The 25,133-nt window shown below is 38.1% G+C and overlaps 1 protein-coding gene across 1 annotated transcript in view; it reads left to right on the top strand.

Moving 5' to 3' along the window:
* Positions 1-25,133, top strand: part of ERC2 (ELKS/RAB6-interacting/CAST family member 2) — a 799,084-nt gene that overhangs the window by 403,004 nt on the left and 370,947 nt on the right. The window contains exon 8 of the mRNA XM_063113405.1: positions 20,748-20,885. Within this exon, the coding sequence (XP_062969475.1) occupies positions 20,748-20,885 (138 nt within the window). The remainder of the gene's footprint in view (positions 1-20,747; positions 20,886-25,133) is intronic.

Below are 25,133 nucleotides of genomic sequence, written 5' to 3'. Positions count from 1 at the left end.
ATCCATTTTCCTCTGGAATGTTCCCTTACCGCCTTGCGACAGTCCCTCGCATTTTAAGACTTTTGCAGGGAATTTTGCAGTGACCTGGAGTGTGGTACCTTTGGGTACATCTGGATTTGAATTAGTTACCCGAAGTGTACCCTCTGATTAAGGACAATATCCAGTGGTATTAGGGCACCAGAGGAGTTTGTTAATAAAGTTATTGATGGCCATCCTGAAACATCGATCCACGAGATTCAGAAATTACATGTGGGGAAGCTGCCTTGGACAATAAAAGAACAAAACACATTCTGGGTCTTAATAGGAAACAAAAGTGTATAAACAAAAGCAGACTGCTTCTTTAAATATCCGATTTCAGAACAAGACTAGCCTCCCAGGTTTACGGAACCCTGAATTTAATTGGGAAAAGAAGCCGGGTTTATGTTTTCTTCAGTGTCAGGATAGCAGATGAGATTGAATTTTTGACACTTTGCAGAAGACAGACTCCTTTCCATTAGCAGATCAGTCCTGCCTCATTATTTTACTTTGTAAATTCTGCTGTGCTGTAATCAGACCTCTTCAATGCAAATGGTTACTTCTGGAAGGAATGAACATCAAATTTTGAAAGGAAGAAAATGAAAGGCTTTCTTCTTAACCATTTCAGCTCATTTGTCCAGCTTCAGGATTTAAATCACAGGACTGCAGGGTAACTGTTCATAATCTTTTTGTGCTTCTTCTCTCCCAACCCATTTAAGATCCTGTGAAGTTTTTTTTTTTCCCCCCCCAGGAACTTGAGAGGCAGAGAATATATAGAATCTGTTCCATTTATGCTGAAGTTCTGTCCATTAGGATTTACCAGGTCCTGTTATTTTTATGGGTATTTGTTATATCTTCAGCCTCTTTGTTTTATCTTTGGCCTCCAACGAGTTCTAAGTGAAGACAGGATACAGGGTAGGATTATCATAAGTAACTGGTGACTTCCCATGGAATGAGATGGGATCTTCGCACAGAAGATACTCCTGTCAAACGCAGATATCACTGATGTCTATGCTGTTCTTGAGATGGAAGGCACAAGGGAAGACGAACCCCTTCCTCACCCTCCAACACTCAGTCTCCTCCTGGATCCGTGTCCTAGGGGTATCTTTTAAATGAAGTCTCAGACCTTTGAAAAGTACGCTCAACTGTTAGTAGAGACTAAGGGAGAATATTACAAATTTTTCTTAAAAATGATGGTTGGAAGAGAAATGGATAGTCACTGTTATTTTCTAGACCCAGTTTGATGTAAAAATGTTTCCATTCCAGTGTTTCTAAAACTGGTCCATGGACTGTTAGATCATAATTACATGTAGTACTTGTTAAAGATGCAGATTACCAAACCTCTCCGTAGAACTACCAAATCAGCACTCTGACCCGGGGCCTGGGAATCTACTTTATCAGGTATCTATGTGATTGTTGTATATGGTCAAGTTGGAAGCCACACTATTTTGGATAATTTTCATATTTTAATAATTGAGTCTATTTTTTGCCGAAGTGTGATTCATCACAACACAATAAGTGACAGGATAGGTCTCTTTGGGACCCACAACTATATTTAGTTGTGTAAATCATTTGGATGCTGATGCCTCTCAGAGGTTGCAGAATTACATTCTTGTGGGCTTTTTGTCCACCCACCCCTTTGTTCCAGTGAAGTACATAACTCACTGTGTCACAAAAAATTCTTAAGAAGGGATTTAACCTTAACCTCATGTACACTCTGCCTTTCTAGAGATCCTTTCATGCTTAGTTTCCAAAATATTTAAGATAAATGTTAAAGATGCTCAGAGTTACTGTATAACTTTTGTGAAGCTCGGACTCAACATTGTGGCTTTGGTCAGAGTGACAGGTAAAATTATACATCCTTAAAGAAATCCATCTGAAGTGAAGGGGAATTGGGGCACAGGTAGGATCTGTCTTTGAGATCCTGCCAGGGCCATTCACAATTGGGCTCTGGAAGATTAAGGCCGGGTCAAGTCTTGCCAAATGTAGGTAAAGCATATTGTTTAAAGAATCAAATGTACAAAATCAAAGGAGAAAATGCTGAGTTAGAGAATGATGTTCCATGAGGTCGTGCTCGTGTACCTAACTGAAGAAATATTACTGTTCATTTGCACTTCTTATTTCTAACATGAAAATGAAAAGTAAATTTGCAAATATTGCCTTTAATTCTTGCATATTAACAGAGACTTCTTTTAGAGATAGCCTGATGATGGTGAAACACACTTTAATCTCCATTTTATAAAGCTTTTATTCCAACTAAAAAAGAATTCTAATATACTGTTGGGTTATTTTACAGATTATATTGATAGTGAAATTTACACATATTGAGCTTCAGTAATAATGTACATTTTTCTAATCTACAACAGAATACATTCTATAGCCACCAGAAGTATGCTTTGGTGGTTTCTATTTCTAGCACATGTTCCTATGTTTTTGAAATGGAACATTTGCTGTAAGGGACAGAACATTTAGCATGAAGGATACTAACCAATAACAAAATAAATTGTCTGCAAATAATGATGTAGGATGCTTTGACATAAAGTTTCTGTTTTTCAGTCTAGTAGTTCATCTCCCAGTCCTTTCTCCATGTTTGTATTTGATTTGGGGAGAGAGAATCAAGATTTGTTTATTTAGGGAATAGATGCAAGAGTCCAAAAATGAACCACACCCTAATCCTGCCCCCAGTGACTCTCTCTTATAACAACATGGTGGGGGGACTTTTTAAAATGCTATCTGTTCTTAGGAAGAAATTTTCTGCACTGTGACTGTTTTATCCTATTAAGTATTTCTTCAATTAAATTAAAGAGCATAGATAGGAGTACTTTAAGTTGGAAAATAGTTCTTTGAGTATTAAAATGATGTAATTTTTTTCCCCAAATGAATACATACTTTTAATCTCAAATTCACTTTCTTCTATTATTTTGTTTTTGAACTCAAAGGAAATAAATCTCTTATTTTTATTCCCTCCATGGGTTTCAAATGTTTAGCTCATAAAATTGTATAGTCTCTTAAAAAAGCAGAAGACAATAGCCAAATTTAGAATTCAAAACAAGGACTAAAAATACAATAACTAAAAAAAAATCGTAAAACCCCAAGAACACAGTCCAACTTCTGAAAAGACATCAACTTGAAGTAATTTAAATGACACAGTTTTATAGCTGTCTTAGAATTACCTTGAGAAAATATTTTCCAAAACGAATTCTCCCTTAAATAATTCTTTTAGACAGGGTCTTGAAGAACAAACTCCCTTGAAGTGAATTGTTTTCTTTGATGCCACTATTTTCCTGCAAATTCCAGGGGACAGAATATTTGGTTTTAACTTAGGATAATGAAAGTAATTTTCCTTTGAGAATGAGGTTTTCGGCTGTATTGTAAAGCCTGTCTGCAGGTGAGATTTAATTTAATCCTTTGAGTGCTTAAGAAGCATTCCTGAGACAGTGGCCAAAAAAGTGACAAGATTAGCATTTTGTATATTGACAGTATGTAGACAAGAAAAGACTTTTATCCTGAAGAGTTTAATGATTTTTTCTTTTTTAGTGATCTTAATGGCAGTTCTTAATTACTAAAATATACATTATTTAAATAGTCAAAGATTAGATGACACACTTAAAGTTAGTTGCAATTGAATTGCAGCCTAGGAATTAAATAGCAACAAAGCAAAGCAGGAAAGGCAGGTAGTATCTTGTTAACTAAATTTCAAGTTTAGAATAGTGTTAGAGTGGAAAATGAATGTATACGTAAGTATTAAAAGAAAATACATCAGCGAAAATTTGCAGAAGATCAGTTGTACCTTTCTCAAAATTAGAATTATTAAAATTATTATTAAAATTATTAGTATTAGAATTTCTCAAAACTATATGGCTTTCATGAGATTTTAAAAAATATTTTTCTATTTGTCCCATTATTTCCTTTTAATTCCTCTTTTTTCCTGAGTGTCTTGCGTGTTCCAATAAGCAGACCAATTTTTGTAATGTCAGATACTATTTGAATAAATAAAGAAGTTCATAAAAATGAGACGTGTACGCATGGTTGAAACTCAGTCCCAAAACTATATAACATACACAGCTATGACTTTTAGATAAAATTAGTATCATAAAAAATTCTTAATCATTTCCTGTTCAGTGTGTGTGCACATGTACTTTTACCTCATACAATGATTCTCTTGTGTATACTTTGTTTTTTTTTTCTTTTATTTTGGGGGAGTACAAAATATGAAAACAATAGAATATCTCATATACTAAACTTGATGGGTTTTTAGGTATTTATGTGGGGGAAAAAAAAACAAAAATAAATCTTTCTGAACATCATGACATCCAGCAGAAATAAGTTTACACATATGAGGAGTTTTTCCTTTTTAGGAGACTCTAGACCTCTTAGTCACCCTGCCATCCTCTCAATAAGTTTAGCCATGGTTAGAAAACCATGAAGATCTTGTCTACAGCAATCACTTACTAATATTTTTACATCATGAATATTTCTAGAAGCTCCCTTCGACTTTTCCTGTGTTTTTATCATTGGACTTTTTTAGGATGTTCTGTTTTAAAACGATTTGGGAATGTTTTAAATTTGCTGTCTATTCATTTTATGTCTAAAGGAAAAATTACACAAAATTCTTTACTGTTTGGGAACATGCTGTCTTGGTTAGGGGTTTGGATCACGTTTTAAAATTAGTTTTAAGAAAAAGGAAATCATATAAATGCTCTGGAATTCAGATAAGCACCAAGCATGGGAAGTAGGCGCTTTTATTTCAGAGTAACTTATCCATTGGGGTCAGACTGCTGCTGATAAAAGATCATTCTAGACATTTAAATATTGATTATGCACTTTGGGGAGCTGTTTTCTTCTTTCTCTCTATCCATTGAATTTGGGCTTTGGCAGAGCTTGCATAGTGCAGTATCTCAGATACTCCACAGGGTGTCATGATGTGGTTGTTTGTTCTCAGGAATACTGTCTGGTAGGAGGTAATTTGAAACAAGGCTCATCCAGCGTTTAAAATGGCTGATTCATCTTTGTTTCAGTCAAGGAATATTTAGAAGGCCTACTATATGCCAGCCCATGATAGGAAATATAGATCTTGGCAGTATAATGCAGGTCTTCTTCCTCACTTTGTGTTTGGCATTTTGGCCAACAGAATATCAACACAATGAGTTAGTCTGAGTTTGTTTGAATTTATTTCCCATGTAGCATCATGCCATTTGGGAGTAAATCTCAAATGGAATATCAGTTTTTTCAAAGTGCTCAATTCCTCAGCTAGACTCTGGTTCCCTTCCTTCCATCATCTGGTGGGAATAGATCCCCATGTGTGCTGGTGTAAGAAGGGGGCTGAGAGTTTCTGCTCTAAAGGCTCCTGGGGTTTCCATGGGGAGGCTGAAGCAGGATCTGGGGTCTCTAGAGTCAGTCTGAGTGTGAATCCTTGCTTCACCACTAATTTTCAGGATCTCCTTAAACAAGTTACTTCTTTTTACTTTAAACCAGAGATGAGGTTTTTAAGAGTAAATGAAATAAACCATTTTAAAAAAGCATTTAATGGCTTCCAGTTCTGGGACAATATGGCATAAACTCATGTTTACTTGGTCTGTTCCTCTAAATACAATCAATTGCCTGGAAATAATTCAATAATCATAAAAGAACTCTGAATAGTGGAAAAGAAGAAGGTGGACTGGCTTGAGGCCATGGGACTTAAAGGATGACATCATAGTGAGTTCCCCGGGTTTTCTTTCTATCCCCTATATATCCCTGATTGGGCACTGGAGACTCCTGTAACTCTAAACTGCCAAGAGGAATGGGTGGAGGGAATGAAGGAAAAGAAGGAGGGAGGAAATACCTGCTTTCTCTGGCCAAAGGAGTGGGAAAGAAGAAGCCCAGCTGAGACTTAGTGGGGGCCTAGTCTGCCCACAACAGTGTTGCCAGCCAGCAGAGCCCCATCAAGCCAACCCATCCCCCATCTCATACCTACTAGAAGTGGTGGGCCCAAGATGCCCACAGCAGCTTCATCAGCAGAGCCAGAGCAGAGCACCCTATCCCCAGCCCCAAAACCCCAGGTAGCAAAGAGACTCTCTGCCCCTAGCAGCAATGTCAGTGAGCTAGGGAGGTTAGAAAGAATCCATATGCTAAACTGAAATACGTAATTGCCTGCTAAAATAGAGCATATGAATAGGAAGGAGACAACACCCTTTAACTTATATCCAATACAATAGAAGGTTACAATAGATACAATGGAAAATCATTTCTAACACCAAGAAAATCACCCACCATACCAAGAAACCCATGTTACCAGAAAAATCACAATTTGCATGAGAAAAGACAATTGATGCCAACACTGAGATGAATCATATGTTAGAATTATCTGACAAAATTTTCAAAGCAATTATCATACAATCGATTGAATAAGTAATTACAAATTCCCTTAAAAAAACAGAAAACCTCACTGGAAGGACTCAACAGTAGAATGGAAATGGCACAAGACAGAATCAGTGAGCTTGAGGACAGATCAATAGAACTTATTTAATTTGAACAGAGAGAAAATAGATTGGAAATCAAATGAGTAGAGCTCAGGGACCTGTAGGACAATGATGAAAGACTTAACATTAATATCATCAGGGTTAAAGAAGGAGAGGAGAAAAATATGGGGCTGAAAAAGTATTTGAAGATATAATGGTTGAAAACTTCCCAAATGTGGCAAAAATTTAACCCTACAGATTCAAAGAGATGAGTGAACCCTAAATAGTATAACCCAAAGAAATCTATACCAAGACATAGCGTAATTGAGTCTCTGAATATGAAAGTCTTCAAACAACCAGAAAGAAATGACTCAGTACTTATATTGGAGCACCAATTCAAATGATGGTAGATTTCTCATTGGGAACCACGGAGACCAGAGGAAATTAGCACAACATTTTTCAAGTGCAGAACAACAGGAAAAGTAGCCACAAATTCTCTAGCTGATGAAACTATCCTTCACGAATGTAGGGGAGATAAAGAATTCTCAAATAAGGGAAAACTATGAGTATTTGTCACTAGTACATATCTACCCTTAAGGAATGGCCAATGAAAACTTTCCAAACAGAAAGGAAATGATAACAGAAGAAGGATTGCAACTTCACAAAGGAAAGAAGAATAGTGGAATTAGAACAATTAGGGGTAAATACAATAGACTGTGTATAAACACTTTCAATCTCATTTGATGAGGCCAGCATTATGCTGACACGAAAGCCAAAACAGGACAGTATAAGAAAAGAAAATTATAAACCAATATTCCTCATAAACATAGATGCAAAAATCATCAAAAAAATACTAGCAAGTAGAATTGAACAAAACATCAAAAGTTTCATATATCATGATCTTGTGGGTTTTATCCCTGGGATGCAAGGATGGTTCAACATAATAGAATTAAGGATAAAAATAACATGTTTATCTCAACAGATGCAGATAAAGCATTTGACAAAATTCAGCATCCTTTCATGATAAAAGTTCTCAGCAGATTAGGTATAAAAGGAATGCACAACAACGTAATAAAAGCCATATATTGCAAGCCCACAGCTAACTTCAAATGGTAAGAGGCTGAAAACTTTTCCTCTAAGATCAGGAATAAGACAAGAATGTCCAATCTTGCAGTTATAGCAGTCTATTCTAAACTGACGATTGACTAAATTTGACCACATACAAAAACTCTACACTTGAACTTTTCCTTGAAAGTTCTGATTGCACCTCAGTGAAAATCTCTTTGTATTTAATCCATTTGGGAATTTTTTGGCTTTATGAATCTGGATATTTATTTACCTCTCCAGATTCAGGGAGTTTTCTGTCATTGTTTTTTTAAATAAGCTTTCTACCCCTTCCTCTTTCTCTACTCTTTCAGATAGTCCATAATGTGTCTATTAGTTTGCTTGATGGTGCCATACGTCCTGTAGGCTTTTTTTCACTCTTTTTCAGTATTACTTATTTTTGTTCCTCTGACTGGGTGATTTCAAATAACCTGTCTTTGAGTTTACTAATTCTTTCTTCTGCTTGATCAAGTCTGCTATTGAAGCTTTCTATGGAATTTTTCAGTTCAGTAATTTATTCTTCAGCTCCAGAATATTAGTTTGTTTCTTTTTTATGGTTTATAGCCCTTTGTTGAACTTCTCCTTTTGTTCATCGTTGTTTTCCTGATTTTGTTTAGTTGTCTATCTGTGTTTTATTGTAGTTTACGAGGTTTTAAAAGATGATTATTTTGAATTATTTGTCAGGTAGTTTTATTTCTTTAAAATTGTTACTGGTGCTTCCCCCCCCCTTTGATTTTGTCACATTTCCCTAATTATTGTGATTCTTGTGGCCTTGCATTTTTGTCTCACTTTTGAAGAAGTGGGCATGTTTTCCACTCTTTCTAGAATGTCATCAGCAAAGAAAGCCCTTCACCTGTCAGCATATCCAGAGAATTGGGGAGGGTCATCTGGGTGCTTTTTGGGTGGGCTTGCTGTTAGACTCCTCAGGCTGGTTGGCCTGGAGCCTGAGTCCATGTGGGCAGGCCTGGCATTGAGTCCACAGAATGGACCTGGATCCTATATCCATGGGAACCAACCTTGTGTTGAGGTTCAGTGGGGTAAGTCCAGCAGTTGGGTTTATGAATGCAGACCTAGATTCTGTGCTCATGGAGGCCAGCCTGAAGCCTGTATTTATGAAGGCTAAGCTGGTACAAGGGCAGACCTGGTGCCTTGGTTCACAGGGATAGGCCTGGTCCTGAGTCTGCACGAGCTGGTCTGGTGCTAATGTCCACTGGGGAGGGACTGTAGCCTGTGTCATTTGGGGCCAGCCTAGCACTGGACCTGGAGCCTGGGGCTGTAAGGGGTGGTCTGAAGCTGGGGAGGGCTTGGAGCCTCAGTCTTTTATAGTTGGTCTGGAGCCTGGGTTTGCTGGGGGTTGTTCTGGCCCTGGGGTGGGTTTAGGGTCTGTGTCTACAGAAGTGGATCTGGAGCTGGAGCCTTGAGGCCTGGCCTGATACTGGATGAGCTGGAGTCCAGGTCCTCGAGGGCCAGCCTGGTGCCAGGGATTACTGGGATGGACCTAGTGTTGGGGTTCATGGCAAAGCTGGGTGCTTATTTTACTCTCCTTCCCCCATGCAGAGGGTATCTCTTTCCCAACACTGTGTAGCCTGGGATTCAGGGAGAGCTGATGTGAGTAATGTTTAACTGTACTTCCTACCCTCTTCAATGAGTCTTTTATTTCTGTGCTCCACCCAAGTGCTACAATCTTTCATTCAAATTTATTAGCCCTTGAAGTTATTTTCATGCATGGACAATTGTTCAAATTGATGTTTCTCCCAGGGATTGAGTGCTGGAAACTTGCATTCTACTGTCTTACTGATGTCACTTCTTACGCTAACATTAATTTTTTAAAAATAGGAGTAGCTATATTAATATCAGATAAAGTAGGCTTCAGAGTAGTGAAAATTACTGGGGATGATGAGTGACACTGTGTAATAATAAAAGAAGTCGTCCACCAAGAATACATAGCAATCCTAAATGTGTATGTACCAAAAAAACAGAGCTTCATAATACATGAAAGAAAAACTTAGAGCTGAAAGGAAAAATAGACAAATTCACAAGTATAGTTGGGGACTTCAACATACCAATATCAGCAATTGGTAGAGTTAAATACAGAAAATTAGCAAAGATATGGAAGAACTAAACAATTCTACCAACTAACAAGATTGATATTTACAGAATATTTCACTCAATAGCTGGCAACTATACATTCTTTCTAAGTGCACACAAAACATACACCAAGGTAAACCATATCCTAGTTTGTAAAGCAAACGTTAACAAATTTAAAATAATTTAAATCACATAGAGTATGTTCTATGACCGTAATGGAATAAAACTAGAAACCAAAAACAGGAAGACAAGAGAACCTACTAACACTTGAAAATTATACAACACAGATATAAAGAGTGAAATTTATGGCATTAACTGCTTACTTGAGAAAAGGGGAAAGATTGCAAGTGGATATTCGAAGTTTCTACTTCAGGTTAGAAAAAGAAGAACAAAATAAATCCAAAGGAAGTAGAAGAAAGAAAATAAGGAAAATAGAGCAGAAATCAATAAAATAGAAAACAAAAACAATAGGCAAAATTGATAAAAATTGAAAACTTCTTTGAAAAAAATTGATAAAATTGATAAATCTTGAGAAACACTGACAAAAATAAAAGAAGGTATAAATCACTAATATCAAAAATTAAACAGGAGATATTACAGTTTCTTTAGCCATTAGAAACATAATAAAGGGATATTACGGGCCGAGCCCGTGGCGCACTCGGTAGAGTGCAGTGCTTGGGTGCGCGGCGACGCTCCCGCCGCGGGTTCGGATCCTATATAGGACTGGCCGGTGCACTCACTGGCTGAGTGCCGGTCACAAAAAAAGACAAAAAAAAAAAAAAAAAAAAAAAAAAAAAAGGGATATTACAGCAAACTTTATGCTCATAAATTTGACAGCTTAGTGGAATTAGACCAATTTCTCAAAAGCCATGAACTATCAAAATTCAATCAAGATGAAATAGGTAACTGAATAGTCTTATAACCATGAACTAAATTGAGTTTGTAATTAAAAGTTTCTGACTGAATGGAATACTATTCTGCCATAAAAAAGGATGAAATCCTGCCATTTGCAGCAACATAGATGAACTTAAAGAAAATTATAAGTGAAATAAGCCAGGCACAAAAACAGAAATACTGCATGTCCTCACTCATAAGTAAGAGCTAAGGAAGGAAAGGGGGGGGGAGAGGGAGGGAGGGAAGAAGACCGACCACAATAAAACATTGAACTTTCAGAAGGAGAGAACAGACATATAGTTGCTAGAGGTGGGAAAAGAAGTGGGGGAGGGGGGTTAAGGAGTAATTGCGTAAGGGACACAAAGAATAATTATGGTTTATAATGATGAACATGCCAATAATATTGATTGGATCATCACATACTCTACAGAAATATTGAGGGTCAACTCTGTACCCCATAAATGTATACAATCAATTATGTTTCAATTCAAAAATGAATTAAAAAAAAGTTTCTGAAAAAGATATTTCTAAGCCCAGATGTCTTCACTGGAGAATTTTACCAAAATGTTAAAGAATTATCACCAACTTTACTTAGTCTCTCCCAGAAAAGAAAAGAAAAGAAAAGGAACACTTTTCTACTAATTTATAAGGCCAGTAATTCCTTGGTATCCCAACCTGAAAAAGACCCTCCTCCAAAAGCATAAAGCCAAAAAAAAAAAAGCACAAAAACCTTACAGACCACTTTCTCTCATGAACTTAGATACAAAAATCCTCAACAAAATATTAGTAAATCAAACTTAAACATGTACAAGAAGAATAATATTTATGACCAAGTGAGGTTTATTTCAAGTGTGCAAGGCTATTTCAATATTTAAAAATCAATCATTGTAATCTGCCATATGAACAGACTAAAGAAAAAATAAAACAAAATAAAACATATGATCGTATTAACACAGAAAAACCATCTTAGAAAATTCAACACCCGTTCATGATAAAAACTCTTAGTAGGTTAGGAATAAAGGAGAATTACCTCAACTTGATAAGGCACATCTACAAAAACCCTATAGCTAATAACATCTGTTTTTCATGAGACTGAATGTATTTCCCCTAACTCCAGGATAAAGGCAAAGATGTTTACTTTTACTATTGCTGTGCAACATAGTACCCCAAAGCCCTAGCTACTACAATAAGGAAAGAAAAAGAAATAAAATCATCCTTTTTGGCAGATGACATGATTGTCTACACAGAGAATACCATGGAATCTTTAAAAAGAAAACACACACACACACACACACACACACAGTCCCAGAGACACACACACACACACACACACACAGTCCCAGACACACACACACACACACACACACACACACACACACACACACACACACACACACACACACACACACACACACACACACACACACACAGTCCCAGAACTAAGGAGTCAGTTCCGTAAAGTCTCAGGATGTAAGATCAACATACAAAGATCAATTGCATTTCTATATACTAACTATGAATATGTCGAAGCCAAAATTAAACACATAACACCATTTACAATCACTTCAAAGAAAATGAAATACTTATATGTGAACTTATCAAAACTTGTATAGGATCTGTATGCTGAAATTTACAAAATGTTAATGAAAACAATTAAAGAAGACCTAAACAAATTGAGGTATGTACTGTATTCATGCATTGGAAAACAACTTAGTAAAGGTGTCAATTCTGTTCCAATTGAATTATAGGTTTGATGGAATTCCTATCCAAATCCCAATAAGATTGAGACATAGATAAGCTTAAATTTTTAATGAAAAGGCAGAAGCCCTATACTACTAAAGCAACCTTTTAAAAAAGTTAAGGTGGGAGGAATCACTCTACTAATATTAAACCTTATTATACAGCTATCGTAATCAGGACAGTGTGGTATTATTGGAGGGATGGAGACATAGATCAACAGGACAGAACAGAGAACCCAGAAATACACCCACACAAATATGCCTAACTGATTATTTACAGAGATGCAAAAACATTCCATTAGAGGAAGAATAGCTTTTTAAACAAATGGCTGCTAGATCAATTGGATATCAATAACTATAGGCAAAAAAAAAAAAGAACATTGACCTAAACCTCACACCTTATGCAAAAATTAACTCAAAGTGGGTAGTGGAGTTAAATGTAAAATGTAAAGTGTAAAACTATAAATTTGTTAGAAAAACTATAGGAGAAAATCTTTAGGATCTGGCACTACATAAAGAGTTCTTGAAACTGACATCAAAAGCATGATCCATAGAAGAAAGGATTGATAAATTGGACCTTCTGCTCTGTGAAAGATCCTGTTTAGGGGATAAAAAGACAAAGTACAGACTTGGAGGAAATCATTGCAAACATGTATCTGACAAAGGAACATATAAAGAGCCCACAAAAAATAACAGTAAAATAAAAACAAAAACAATCAACTAGAAAATAGACAAAAGACATAAGAGGTATTTCACTAAGAGGATATAAAGATGGTAAATAAGCACATGAAAAGACATTAAAAATCATGAGCCATTAGGGAAATGCAAAATAAAACTACAATGAGATGTCATTGAACACCTATCAGAATAGCTAAAATAAAAAATAGTGACAACACCAAAAGTTGGTGGGGATGTAGAGAAACCATTATTCTTACAAGTACATTGGCAGTGGGAGTGTAGAATTGTATAGCCACTGTGGAAAACAATTTGGTAGTGTCTTATACAATAAACATTACAACTTCCATATGTCCCAGCAATTGCACTCTGGTGGCATTTATCCCAGAGAAATGAAAACTTATGCTCACAGAAAAAAATCCTGTATGTGAATGTTCATAGTAGCTTATTTGTAATAGTCCAAACTGGAAAAAATTCAAATGTATTCCAACAGGTGAATTGTTAAACAAGCTGGTCTATCCATACTATGGAATACTACTTTGTAATAAAAAGGAATGAATTATTGATAAACACAATAACTTGAATGGATCTCCAGAGAATAACGATGACTTACAAAAGGCAATCTGAAAGGTTACATACTGTATGATTACATTTGTGTAACATTTGTGAAATGACAAAATTATAGAAATAGAGATTAATGGTTGCCAGGGGTTAAAGACAGGTACAGAGGCAGGAGGGAAGGGGTTGTAGTTATAAAAGGTCAACACGAAGGATCTTCATGGTGATGGAATTATTCTGTATCTAGACTTTGGTAGTGGTCCTATGAAGCTACATGTGATACAATTGCATAGAACTAAATACAGACACACAAATACATACACATGAATGCATATAAATCCGGTGATAGATGAATAAGGTCAGTGGATTGTATCAATGTCAGTTCCCAGTTGTAAAATTGTACTATAGTTATTCTAGATGTTACCATTAGAAGAAACTAGGTAAAAAATATAAGAGATCCCTTTGTATTATTTCTTATAACTGCATGTAAATCTCAATCATCTCATAATAAAATATTAAAAACAAAACAAAACACTGAGTACAGTGCCTGGCTTGAAGGAATCACTTAATAAATACTAGCCAGTATTATTATTATTGTTATCATCATCATCATCATCATCATCATCATCATCATCATCATCATCATCATGACATTGCTTTACCATTTGGAAGTTTTGAGGCTGCTTGTGTCTGTCCCCATATGTAGTTCTATGTAAACAATCACCTAATTAAAGCAGGCATCATGAACCTCTATCCCACACCCTAATGCTGGGAAGGGATGTTGTTCCAGAATGGAGATGGGTTCGAGAAATGGAGTGTGGAGGTCTGGTGCACACAGTACTTACTTTTTCATAAGCTGAAAGTTTATTTTTTAACTTTAATTTTATTTTTTGGCTATGTAAAAATGACTTCCTCAGAAATCTCATGTTAAAAATGTCACACATCCCATTAAAATTACTTCCTTAGTTTCAGATAAATTCCTCTCACAGAATCCTGTTTCAGGGGTCTAAAAGACCAACATGTTTTTATTCCAGATGAATAATATAGGGATAGTAAGCAGAATTCTAGGATGGCCCCTGTGATATATTCCCCCTGGTGTTATGTCTATGTTTAGGGTACATTTTATGCAAAAGGAAATTTGCAGAAACAATTAAGGTTATTACTCAGTTGACCTTGAATTAATCAAAAGGGAGATTATCAGGGTGGGCCTGATCTTATCACAGGAGCACTGTAAATCTAAGTCTAGAGGTCAGAGACAGGGAAGTCAGAGGAAAGCAAAGCAGAAGGGAGACTTTTGACGTATGAGAAGTACTTTAATGCTGCTTTTGAAAATGGAGGGGGCCATGTGGCAAGGACTGGGGAGCAGACTCTGGAAGCTGAGAACAATGCCTGGCCGACAGCCAGCAAGGAACTAAGTAATGCCAACAACCTGGACGAGCTAGAAAGAGGCCCCCGAATTCCAGATGAGAACTCAGCCCGACTGAGCCCTTGATACTAGCTTTGGGAGACCTGAAGCAGAAAACCAATTATGCCATGTCCAGACTTCCAATCTACAAACTGTAAGATAATAAATTCATGCTGTGTTAAGCTGCGAAATTCATGGCAATTTGTTATGCAACAACAGAAAATTAATACGGTGTAAAGATTGAAATCTTTGTGTTTAAATCCATGGTTTAGTGGTCCCTGTACGAGCAACCAGCTTTGCCTATAACACCCAATGAGCATCCTTGGCATTTGGCAAAAGGTATTTCTGAAAGATTATGAGAGATTAGCAGACCTGTAAATTCATGCTTCCCAAGCAACCTTTTTCTTGTTTTTTCTAATCTGTCATGGAACAAGGTGGTCCTCCTGTGTGCACGATCAGTGTGCGGTTCTGGCCACATGTGACAGATGAGTTCAACAATACACAAACTTATCTATGTGTGCACATGGTGACGTGTCCATGGATCGTGTTCTTGAATATTGGGGTGGTGTACAAACACTTGATTTGTATAGTTACCATATCAGAGACTGGTAACAAAGAATTGCCTGGACCACATTTGGAGATGTGTCTGTGTCAAACCTTAGCTTTGTAGGCTTTTAGGAGCTTGAGAGAGAGAGAGAGAGAGAGAGAGAGAAAGTTCAGAGTAACTGTCCCAGCATGGTGTGGGAGCTGGTTCAGGAGCCACCACCAGAGCTCTCCCAAAGTATTGTGGATATGGGTCATTTTTATTTTTTTTTTGCCACCCAGTCTCTGACCTTTCTTCTGATTTTATGGACGTCTCATTGTAGAAGGTGAAAAATGCCAACACTTGGTTTCTCAGCCTCCCTTGTAGTTGGGATATGTGCCTTATCTTGGCTCTGCTCATTAGATGTACCTGCCTCAGGGTTGTCAGGATGTTGGGAATGTGAGGGACGCTCTGCTGCAGTGACTGAAAGGTCAAGGCCATGGGCCTGTGGTGGTGTCCAGTGGTCAATTGCTGCGGGGTCTGTATTGTAAGCCTCAGTGTCTAGTGTCCAGCAGCTGCGGCAACAGCGTCTGCACTATACCAGTTGCATCAAAACTCTGAGCATCATTCTAGGCTATCATGTCTGACCCTCATTCTCCAGCCTTTCTGGTAGTTTTGTGAATTCCCCTGTTTTTCTGCCTAAGTGAGACTGAGTTGTTTCTGTTGCTTCAGCTAACAACTTTAACTGATGCCTTAGGTGTGGATAACACAAACTTCAGAAATAAGTCTTATGGAGAAAAGAACTTTATTAGTAACTGAATTTCAGAATTTTATAATGAAAACAACTAGAAAGATACCTTTGGGTGATATTTGAAAGTGTAAAGAAGGCTAAACATGTTTTAGGTATTTTGTAGCTATATGTAGACCTTCTCCATCACTTTTTTCTGTATCAAAGCATAATTGATTCTACATATCTGTGGGGTACAGCATTGAATATCTAACACTTGTGTGCAATATGTGATGCTCAAATCAGGATAATTAGTATATTCTATATCCATCACTTTTTATTTCTTTGTTGTAGTATCCCAGAGCCAAAGGGACTCAGCCATCACCTGCTCTGGCCTCTTTCTTTTACACAAGACACTCTCTTTAGGGTTCCTTCCTTCCTTCTTTCTTTTATTCATTCAATAAGTTAATATGTGGTATTGCCAACACAGTTGGCTCTGCGGCCAGAGATACAATAGTGGGTACCACAGAGCTCTTGTCTTAATTAAGCGCACAGCCAAGTTGTGGAGATAAGCAAGTTAAGAGTGCAAGTAGGAGACTTACCTGGCTTCAGGGGTCAGAGAAGCCTTCCTAGAGGAGGGTAGGAGGGCACTGATATCTAAAGGCTACAGCAGGACTTGAACAGGTGAAAAGTTAGGGTGGGAAGAGTGTTCCAAGCAGAGGAAGTGGATAAGTAAAGATGGGGAAGGTATAAAGAGAGCCTGGTCCCAGGAAGTAGCAGGAGTGGTTTGGCAGGGCAGAGGCTTTGCTGGGGGATGGTGAAGAGGAAATAGATCGTCCCTTGGAGGGCCTCATATGTGATATCAGAGAGTTTGGGCTTTATTTGAAGGGCAATGTGGAGGCACTGAAGGATTCTGAGGAAGGAATTTGTCCCGTTAGATCTGCATTTTAGGAAGGTTGCTCTGGCTGCGGCGTGGAAACCAAATGGGAGGGAGAGCAGATGTGGAGTTAGAGAGACTCTGGTTGTTCAGTCAGTGACTGCTTTTGTGCTGGGTACTGCACTGTGTGAAAACTCACAATAAAGCTCCCTCTGGGCATTGGTCATCCTCAGGCTTGGCAGGCCTGGAGTTACGGGCCCCATTTGCTCTTGGCCAAGCTTGGAGGCAAGAGCTTTAGAAGTCAGCTTAAAGCCATTAGGATTAAGGCTGTTGGGTGACCTTCAGGGCCTGAGTTCTCCTCCTCCTTTACCCCTTCTCTGGTTGTCTGCTCTAGAAGGTGCAGCTGTTGTTTCAGCAGTACTGGCTCCTTCTGGGTCTGCCTAGCCATGACCAAAAGCAGCTCAGTTCAAAGGTAAAGGCAGGTGAGTGTCCAGCTCCCTGTGCTCAGGCCATCTCTGACTTTATCAAGTCATGGTGACCAGTGACTTGTCTGTGTTGCTAAGGTGGATTCCATTTTTGAATTGGAATATGCAAAATTTCTCAAAAAATCCTCACTTTTCACTGCCAAACCTCCCCATCCTAACCCAGTTTTCCATTTGCTTATTTTCCAATTCCTGCTTTTTGTATCTATACAACCTTGCCCTTTGAAGAAAAAGGTTCTAAACATTTTTCTTGTAAATGTCATAACAATTTGTGAACATGAGAAAGCTGTACAGTATTTTTTTAAGGCACAGAATTTTGCATTCCCCCCAGCCTCCTAAAATTTAAATTTTAAGAATTTATTTCTCTTTGAAGCAACAAAGGAGCATTTCTTCCTGCAATGAGTGTCTTTAAAAAGCAAAAGCTTATTGTTCAAAATGTTTAAAGAACCATTCTGATATTTTGTAGTTGGTTTTAAATATCCTTGTATTCTGTTTGTTATATGTTCAAGGAAAACAAGTTGGCAGATACAGGAAAGCATGAAGAAGAAAAATAAAATCAGTAGTCATTCTATTGCCAAATAAAACATTTTGGTGGGTTTGTTTTATATATGTTTTTGTTTTATGCAAGAATTTTTTCTTTTTACAAAATTAATGTATTATTTTACATTTTCTTTTTTTCCCCCTTAAAACTGTACCATTTTCATTTAGTTAGCTATTGTATGCAAACATGATTTTACATACTTGTGTAATAACCCATGATTTAAATATGCCAACACTCTGGAATTGCTGATAACTTGGACAATTTAGTTTAAGTAGGCATTTGTGTTATTTGTTTCATTATTTACTCGTGGATGTAATATTTATTATTTTTATATACATATATAAACTAAAAGCGGCTATAATTTTACCAGCTGGATAACTTTGGTTGACATAAAAAAATATAAAATGACATGGTTAGAAAATGCAAGCAGAAAAATACAGAAATGTACAAAAATGAAAACCAAAAGCTCCCCTCTACCTCCTGACCACAGACCCTTTCCCCCACAGGTTAAAATTTCTTGTGATTTTTTCCCAGATATATCTATTTATAGATTTTTAACAATTTATGCAAGAGTCTGTATTCTTCACACAGTTCTGCACCTTGTTTGTCTCTCTTAAGAATCTTTCTTGGTAATCTTCATGCAGCATTTCTTAAAGTGGTACATCCCTAGCTCTATAAATGTGTCTCCAATTACAGATCTCTTAGTCAGTCTTGCCTGCAGTTCCATTGGCTCTTCTGCAGGGTTCTAAGACATGAGATAAATAGATATGCCACCTGCATTTTCCCAGGACTTAGCATCCCACATTTCTCCAGCTGTCAGGCCCTACCTGCGTGCTGGTAGTACCCCGACCCTCAACCTCCTTAGTCTTCTTGGTTATTTGAGGAGGACCCAGATAATCTCACATAAGCTCACAGTCACTTTCCATTAGCCTCTGTTTCCAGTGCCTTAAAGTCCCTTGAAATGGGTGCTTACCACTTCCCCAGGGCTGATGCCCTAGAGAAAGTCCCTCCTCCCTTGCCCATGGCACTGTCTCCCAGGCTGGGCAGGGTGCTCCTAATCAGTTGGCTTGGAACCACCATGGATTTGCACATATATGTGTACACAAATGTATCTGTAGGTGTGGGTGTACTCAAAGTATAAAAATGTACGTTCTCTCCAAGAATAAGTCTTCTCAGCTGCTGGCTTTTCCATGTAACCACCCATATTTTTTCTTGAACATATATTTGCTTATGGTGTTGTGTAACCACATGAACACTTGTCTGGAATGGAGGAAGCCATTGTTTTGACTGGAGTTGATTATGCCTTTTGATTTCCTGTGTTTTTTATGTAGGGACAGTGAATTCTCACGGTGTATGGAACACGTTGCATTTTGATGAAGGAGAAGGTTAATTATTTGACCTATAACTTGAGTTTTGAGGGAGGAAGGAGGAAGGGAGGGAAGGAGGGAGGAAGGAAGGAAAGAAGGAAAAAATTGGAATAACCGGGAAAATTAGCCAAGCCTATGTCCTGCACACTGAGGGTGAGCAGAGGCATTGTCTTTTCATTTAGAGCTATTTCAATCCTGCTACTGCTGCCACCTCCATTGTCACTGTCACAGTCTCCTTCTTCTTATTACTACTCATTACTACTGCCACTGCTGTCATTATTTGCATTGCCACTCCAGATTCATGCTAAAGGAATCAAGTAATCAAAAAATTCGTTTGAGTCCATACATTGTTAAACATGCATTTGGAATGATTCCCTGAGAAAGCTGGGTGCAGAATACAAATATTTTGAATGGACTTATCTTACAGTTGTACTGCTTTTTTTCCTTGTCATTTAAGAACCCTTAATATGAATAAATTGTTTGTATAGTGGGGCTTTTTTTTATCCTTAGATAAGAAATACATGGGTTGAAAGCAGAGAATAAAAACATGAATGATAATGTACGCAATGCCCAGGAGAAGGTCCTTGCTGCTGCTTCTGGGCAGGAGTTATAATCGGCTATTTGGCGTGTTTATTTCAGGCTGCAGATAGTGGATAAAAGTGGCTGGTTCGTTGCCAGAACATGACTTAGTTGCCAAATAGAGTGTTTAGTACTTGCTACATTTGACTTATATCACAAGTTCTTCCCATTAACAGTCTGCTGGTGATAACCTACTTGGCGTTTTCATGTGGTCACTTTGAAACAGCCACTTGACAACATTTGGCATATCACAAAGTTTAATACTGAATAAAAGAGGGAGTGAATGATTACATGGGTTCTGCCATGTTCTGATACTATGCTTGGTGCAGAATGGGCACCCAATAAATGTCTGTTCAATGAATGGATTAATCCTGTGTAAACTTTTTTCTGGTTTACTGTACCCAGGTTAGGTCTATGGACTTGAGACTTAAAAGTCCTATAAAAGGGATTGAAATAAATAGAAATAATAGTGCTTTCATGTCATAAGGGCTTGGATTTGTATGGAGGGAGATATTCTACTCATCTGTGTCACCATTTAAATACAAAGTTGAGTTAAATGGAAGAATGAAGTTCTCATCAAAGTGGCCTTGAGTCTAAGTCAAAGTGTAACCTCATAATGACAATTTCCCTAATCTCAGCTATATATGTATATTTTTAAACAGACCTACTTCAGGAATTTTGGCCCTGGATATGTAATAAAATATGTATTTAATGTGGTAATCTTTATTTTTAGATTGAAAACCTGCAAGAACAACTTAGGGATAAAGACAAGCAACTGACCAATCTGAAAGACAGAGTGAAGTCCTTGCAGACGGATTCCAGCAATACGGATACTGCGCTGGCAACATTAGAGGAGGCTCTGTCAGAGAAGGTAAGCTTGGACTCAGAATCAGGGAAATCAGGACTTAGGGAAACAAGGTTAGGTAGAGATGATGCAAATACATTTATATGTGCGTGCTTTTCTCCATTCGCTTACACTACCTTCAGTCCCAGCGGGGCCTTCACACCGCTACTCTAGCCTTCTTAGCAGACTTGGCACTCTGCAGCCAAATCAGATCACATTACCCTTGGCCCTCCTTAAAAACTTTCTTCACTAGCTTGTCATTGCTGTTAGGATGATAAAAACTGAAATCCTTAACCTGGCCCCTAGAGTCCAACTCTCCATCTGATGTGGCTCTATTCTGACCAGCATGACCTCTCTGACTGCATGCCTACTTACTCTCTCCTTTTTTCCCCCTCCTTTCCTTCATTTCCAGCCTCATCCCCTTCTCTCTTCCCTTGCTTTCTATGCTCTAGCTAAGCTGGCCTTCTAGATTTACCAGCGCATCCTGTTCCCTTCTGCCTCAGACTCTGCGCATACCATTACCCAGCCTAGAATGTGCTTTACTCTCTTCAGATTTAATTCCTCTTCTTCTGAGAGGTCAGCTTCCTGAGAAGTTGTATTTGTACAGTAGTCAAGAATGTGGACTTTGGAGCCCACTTGTCTAGGTTCAAACCCTAGGCCTGACACTACTTTGGACAGTTACTTAACCTGTCAGTTCCTCTGTTTCATTTATAAAAGGGTGTAATAATAGTACCTAATTCTTTGGATTATGTTTAGGAAAAAATACATCAAAATATGTAAAGTGTTTAGGATTATAGGTATAATAAGGTATCACAGTTATTATTATTATTATTTTATTAATCATTTCCTTAGGGATGCTTCCTAGGTACCCCCCTTTTTTCATCACGAACTTCCCAGAGCTCCTGTCACAATCTGAATTGTTCATTCATCTGTTTTTACATGATTGATTGGTCTTCTCTGCTAGACTCCAAACCCAAGCAGCATATTCTGTGTGTTTTAGCTCACCATCCCCAGTGCCTAGCACAGTACCTGCATGTGGGGTGCTCAGAGGATATTGGATATTGGTTGAATGAGCCTCCACCATGTGACAAGTACTACATGGGCACTTGGGATACAGCAGAGAAGAGAATGGGCAAAACTCCTGGCTTTCATGGAATGTAGATTCTAAAGGGGATAGACAGACAATAAATAAATAAGTAATATACATAGGATTTCAGAAGGTAATAATTTCTATAAAAGAAACAAAAGCAGGGAAGGTTACAGGGGGCGCTGGAGTGGAGTGGCCAGGTAGGGGCCTCACTGAGAAGGTGGCGTTTAAGGAAAGACCAGAAGAAAGCCAGGGGTGAGCCATGTGCCCTCATGGAGGGAGAATGTATTAGGCAGATGGGACACAGCAACTGCAAGGCAGGCGAGGGAGACGAGAGGCAGCAGATCTTGTAGGGCCTTGTGAGAAAGGACTAAAAAAAAAAATGGGTTTTATGCTAAAGGGGATGGGAAGCCATACTGAGGGTTTCCTTCTGACATATTTAAAAGAATAATTTTGAATAAAAGAATGAATGAATTAATGAAATCCATTGGGCAAATAGATCATTCTGATGTTTACTTATTTTAAAAATGATCTCTAGTCCATTTCAGTCTGGCTAAATTAGATCATTCATTATATGGGCACCTGTTGTAGGTATCGTACTCTGGAGTTTATTTGCATGTGTTATATCCTCACCCCCAACACTTCGTAAGTGTCAGAGCACCCAGGAGCAATGCAGATCAGTTTCTTTAGGAATTCTGAGGAGAGACAGCTTATGTTTTGGCTGGACATGTAATGTATCAATTTTTAGTTTTACTGTATAGACACTATTTTCAAATCAAGTTGAAACAAAGAAAAGCAATCTTAACTTACAATGTGTGAGTATACCCTGTTATGTTCTTTTTCTTTATCTTTCTCATCATTTTTGATTCTGCAGCATTTTGCAGGACTTGCCCACAAATGCAGGGGCCGATGTGGGGTTTTCCTCTTGGATGTGGAATTATAGTAACAGCATCATCTCCTATATTCCCTGTTATTGCGGTCTGTAAACTCTGGGATGGTGGGGTCAAATGGAAGGAGACCTAGAGGACAGTCCCACCTCTGCCACTAACTAACTGGGTGACCCTGGCAAGTAACTCTTTCTCTCAGGGCCTCAACTTTCCCATTTGTGGAAAGGGGACATTAGATTAAATGGCCCACAGGTTCTCTAAGCCTGTGTATCTTGAAGACTTCTCTGCTGCTACTTCAGAATCACCAGGAGGTGCCTATTGAAAATCTAAATGGTCAGGCCACATCTATACCTACTGAGTCAGAACCTTGAGTAGGTCCTGGGAATCTGCACTTTAGCAAGCTCCCCAGGTCATTGTGATGTACAGTGTAGTCTGAGACCACTACTCTATGATAAAAATATATAAGCTAAGAAAAGAACCGTAATTCTATAGCTAGATTGTCTTCATGGTCCTATTAAAAACTGAAAGATTATAACTTTAGGATTAAATTATAAGAATTTAAAGATTTTATTTGAAGACTTATAAGAATATTTAATAAGATGACTTTTCAGGGAAAGATATTCTTTTGTTTTCAACTTTTAAGAATTTATTTCCAGAGCTCTCTGTAGTAATTTTGTTTGTAAAATTGGAATGGAGATGTTGATTCAAAAACTATTAATGATTATGTGTCCCTTTTGCATTTTTGGGTGATATGATGTCAGCTCATTTCTACCTCTTGATTTTTTTCTTAAATTCACAGAAGTAAACATATATAAATTTTCATGTCATGGATTCTTGGCAGGATTTTATCATTTTGCTTTCTGGGCCTTATTAAGGTTTGATTTATTCTAGTTTAAATCCCAAAGCAATCCTCAAATCTGAAACTACTCCCTTTATGTAAGTACTTCCTTTGAGGCTGAGGGGGTGTCCGGGAAGGAAAGCTGAGGGCCGTGGGAGTCTGGCTGCTTCAGACTGTCTTCACTGTTGATAGCTGCATCACCTGGGGTGAGCCTCTTCTCTCAGGCCCTCTCAGTACCTCACTTTCAGAATGCACATTTGAATTAGCTGACCTCTAAGTTCCCTGCTCTTCTGGAGCTACCTTGACAATGAATTACTCAGTTTGCTGATCTGCAGTCTCGGGCACGTGACATTTGAATTTAACCATAGTTGAGGAGTTGAGAACTTAGATGGGAACAAAAGTGAGGGGAGTGGGTTCGGTGGGATACAGCAGGGGCTGCTGGTGACTGCGGCAAGCTGGAGAGTCCCTGACCTGTCTCAAAACATTAAAGTTCAGATTTTTAAAAATTATGATGCTTGAGTCAAACAAAAGAGCTTTATGGGCCAGCTTTGGCTTGTGAGTTGCTCATTTTCAAATCCTATTTGCCTTTCACAGCAGTGAAGAATAAAAGTGAACACAGAGCAATTTATATGTAGGGAATTTTCAAAGGTGCCAGAATCAGAATGCTAGTATATTTGAAAAGCACAAATAAAACTATTAAATAGGAACTAGCAAGGTTCTCTATCACGGGACAAAGAATAGATTTATTTTTAGTATTTATTCCAGTGAGTATCTAACCTTTGTGTGTATACCCAAATAATCTCACCACCTAGGGAGCTTCTTAAGATGTAATCTCTGGGTCCCATTTCCTACACATTCTGATTTAGTTGCTCTGTTGTGGAGCCCAGGAACGTGTAATTTTAAAGCATGCCCAGGGATTCTGATGCAAAAAGTCTGAAGACCACAGTTTGAGAAACACTAAATCCATGCCCATCCATTTTGCACATGGGAAATAGGCTTAATGAGGTGAAATGACTTGCCCAGAAATGAAAATTTTGGACATGTGCAGCATCGTTCCCCATTTCTGGGCCCAGGCAAACAATAGTGGCACCTGCTAACTTATCAGCCCAGCACTCCCAGAAGCCACTTTCACCCTAAGTAGGCCCTTGGTTGAGACTTTGCTGCCTCCCTTGGACTGTCCCAAGGCCACCTAGCTCATGAATGGTGGAAGAGGACGAAAACTCAAACCTTCTGATTATTGTGCTTTTGACAACATGACAATCTCCTCTAGATGGCTTTTCCCTCACAAGTTCCATTTTTATCCGCATTTCATTGAACAGATCCTCAGAAACAAGGCATTGTGTGAAGTAGTAAAATGATTAATAAAAAAATTGTGGATTCATAGGTACATTTAATTATTTGCTGTCTTTTGGCTGATGAGTAGACTCCGTCAGGCACTATTCACCGTTTTTATTGAATCCTGG

The sequence above is a fragment of the Cynocephalus volans genome, chromosome 11, assembly GCF_027409185.1.
Source record: "Cynocephalus volans isolate mCynVol1 chromosome 11, mCynVol1.pri, whole genome shotgun sequence".
In the NCBI taxonomy this organism is placed as follows: Eukaryota; Metazoa; Chordata; class Mammalia; order Dermoptera; family Cynocephalidae; genus Cynocephalus; species Cynocephalus volans.
Note: the sequence above shows the minus strand (reverse complement) of the source record. Positions and strands in the feature narration are given on the sequence as shown.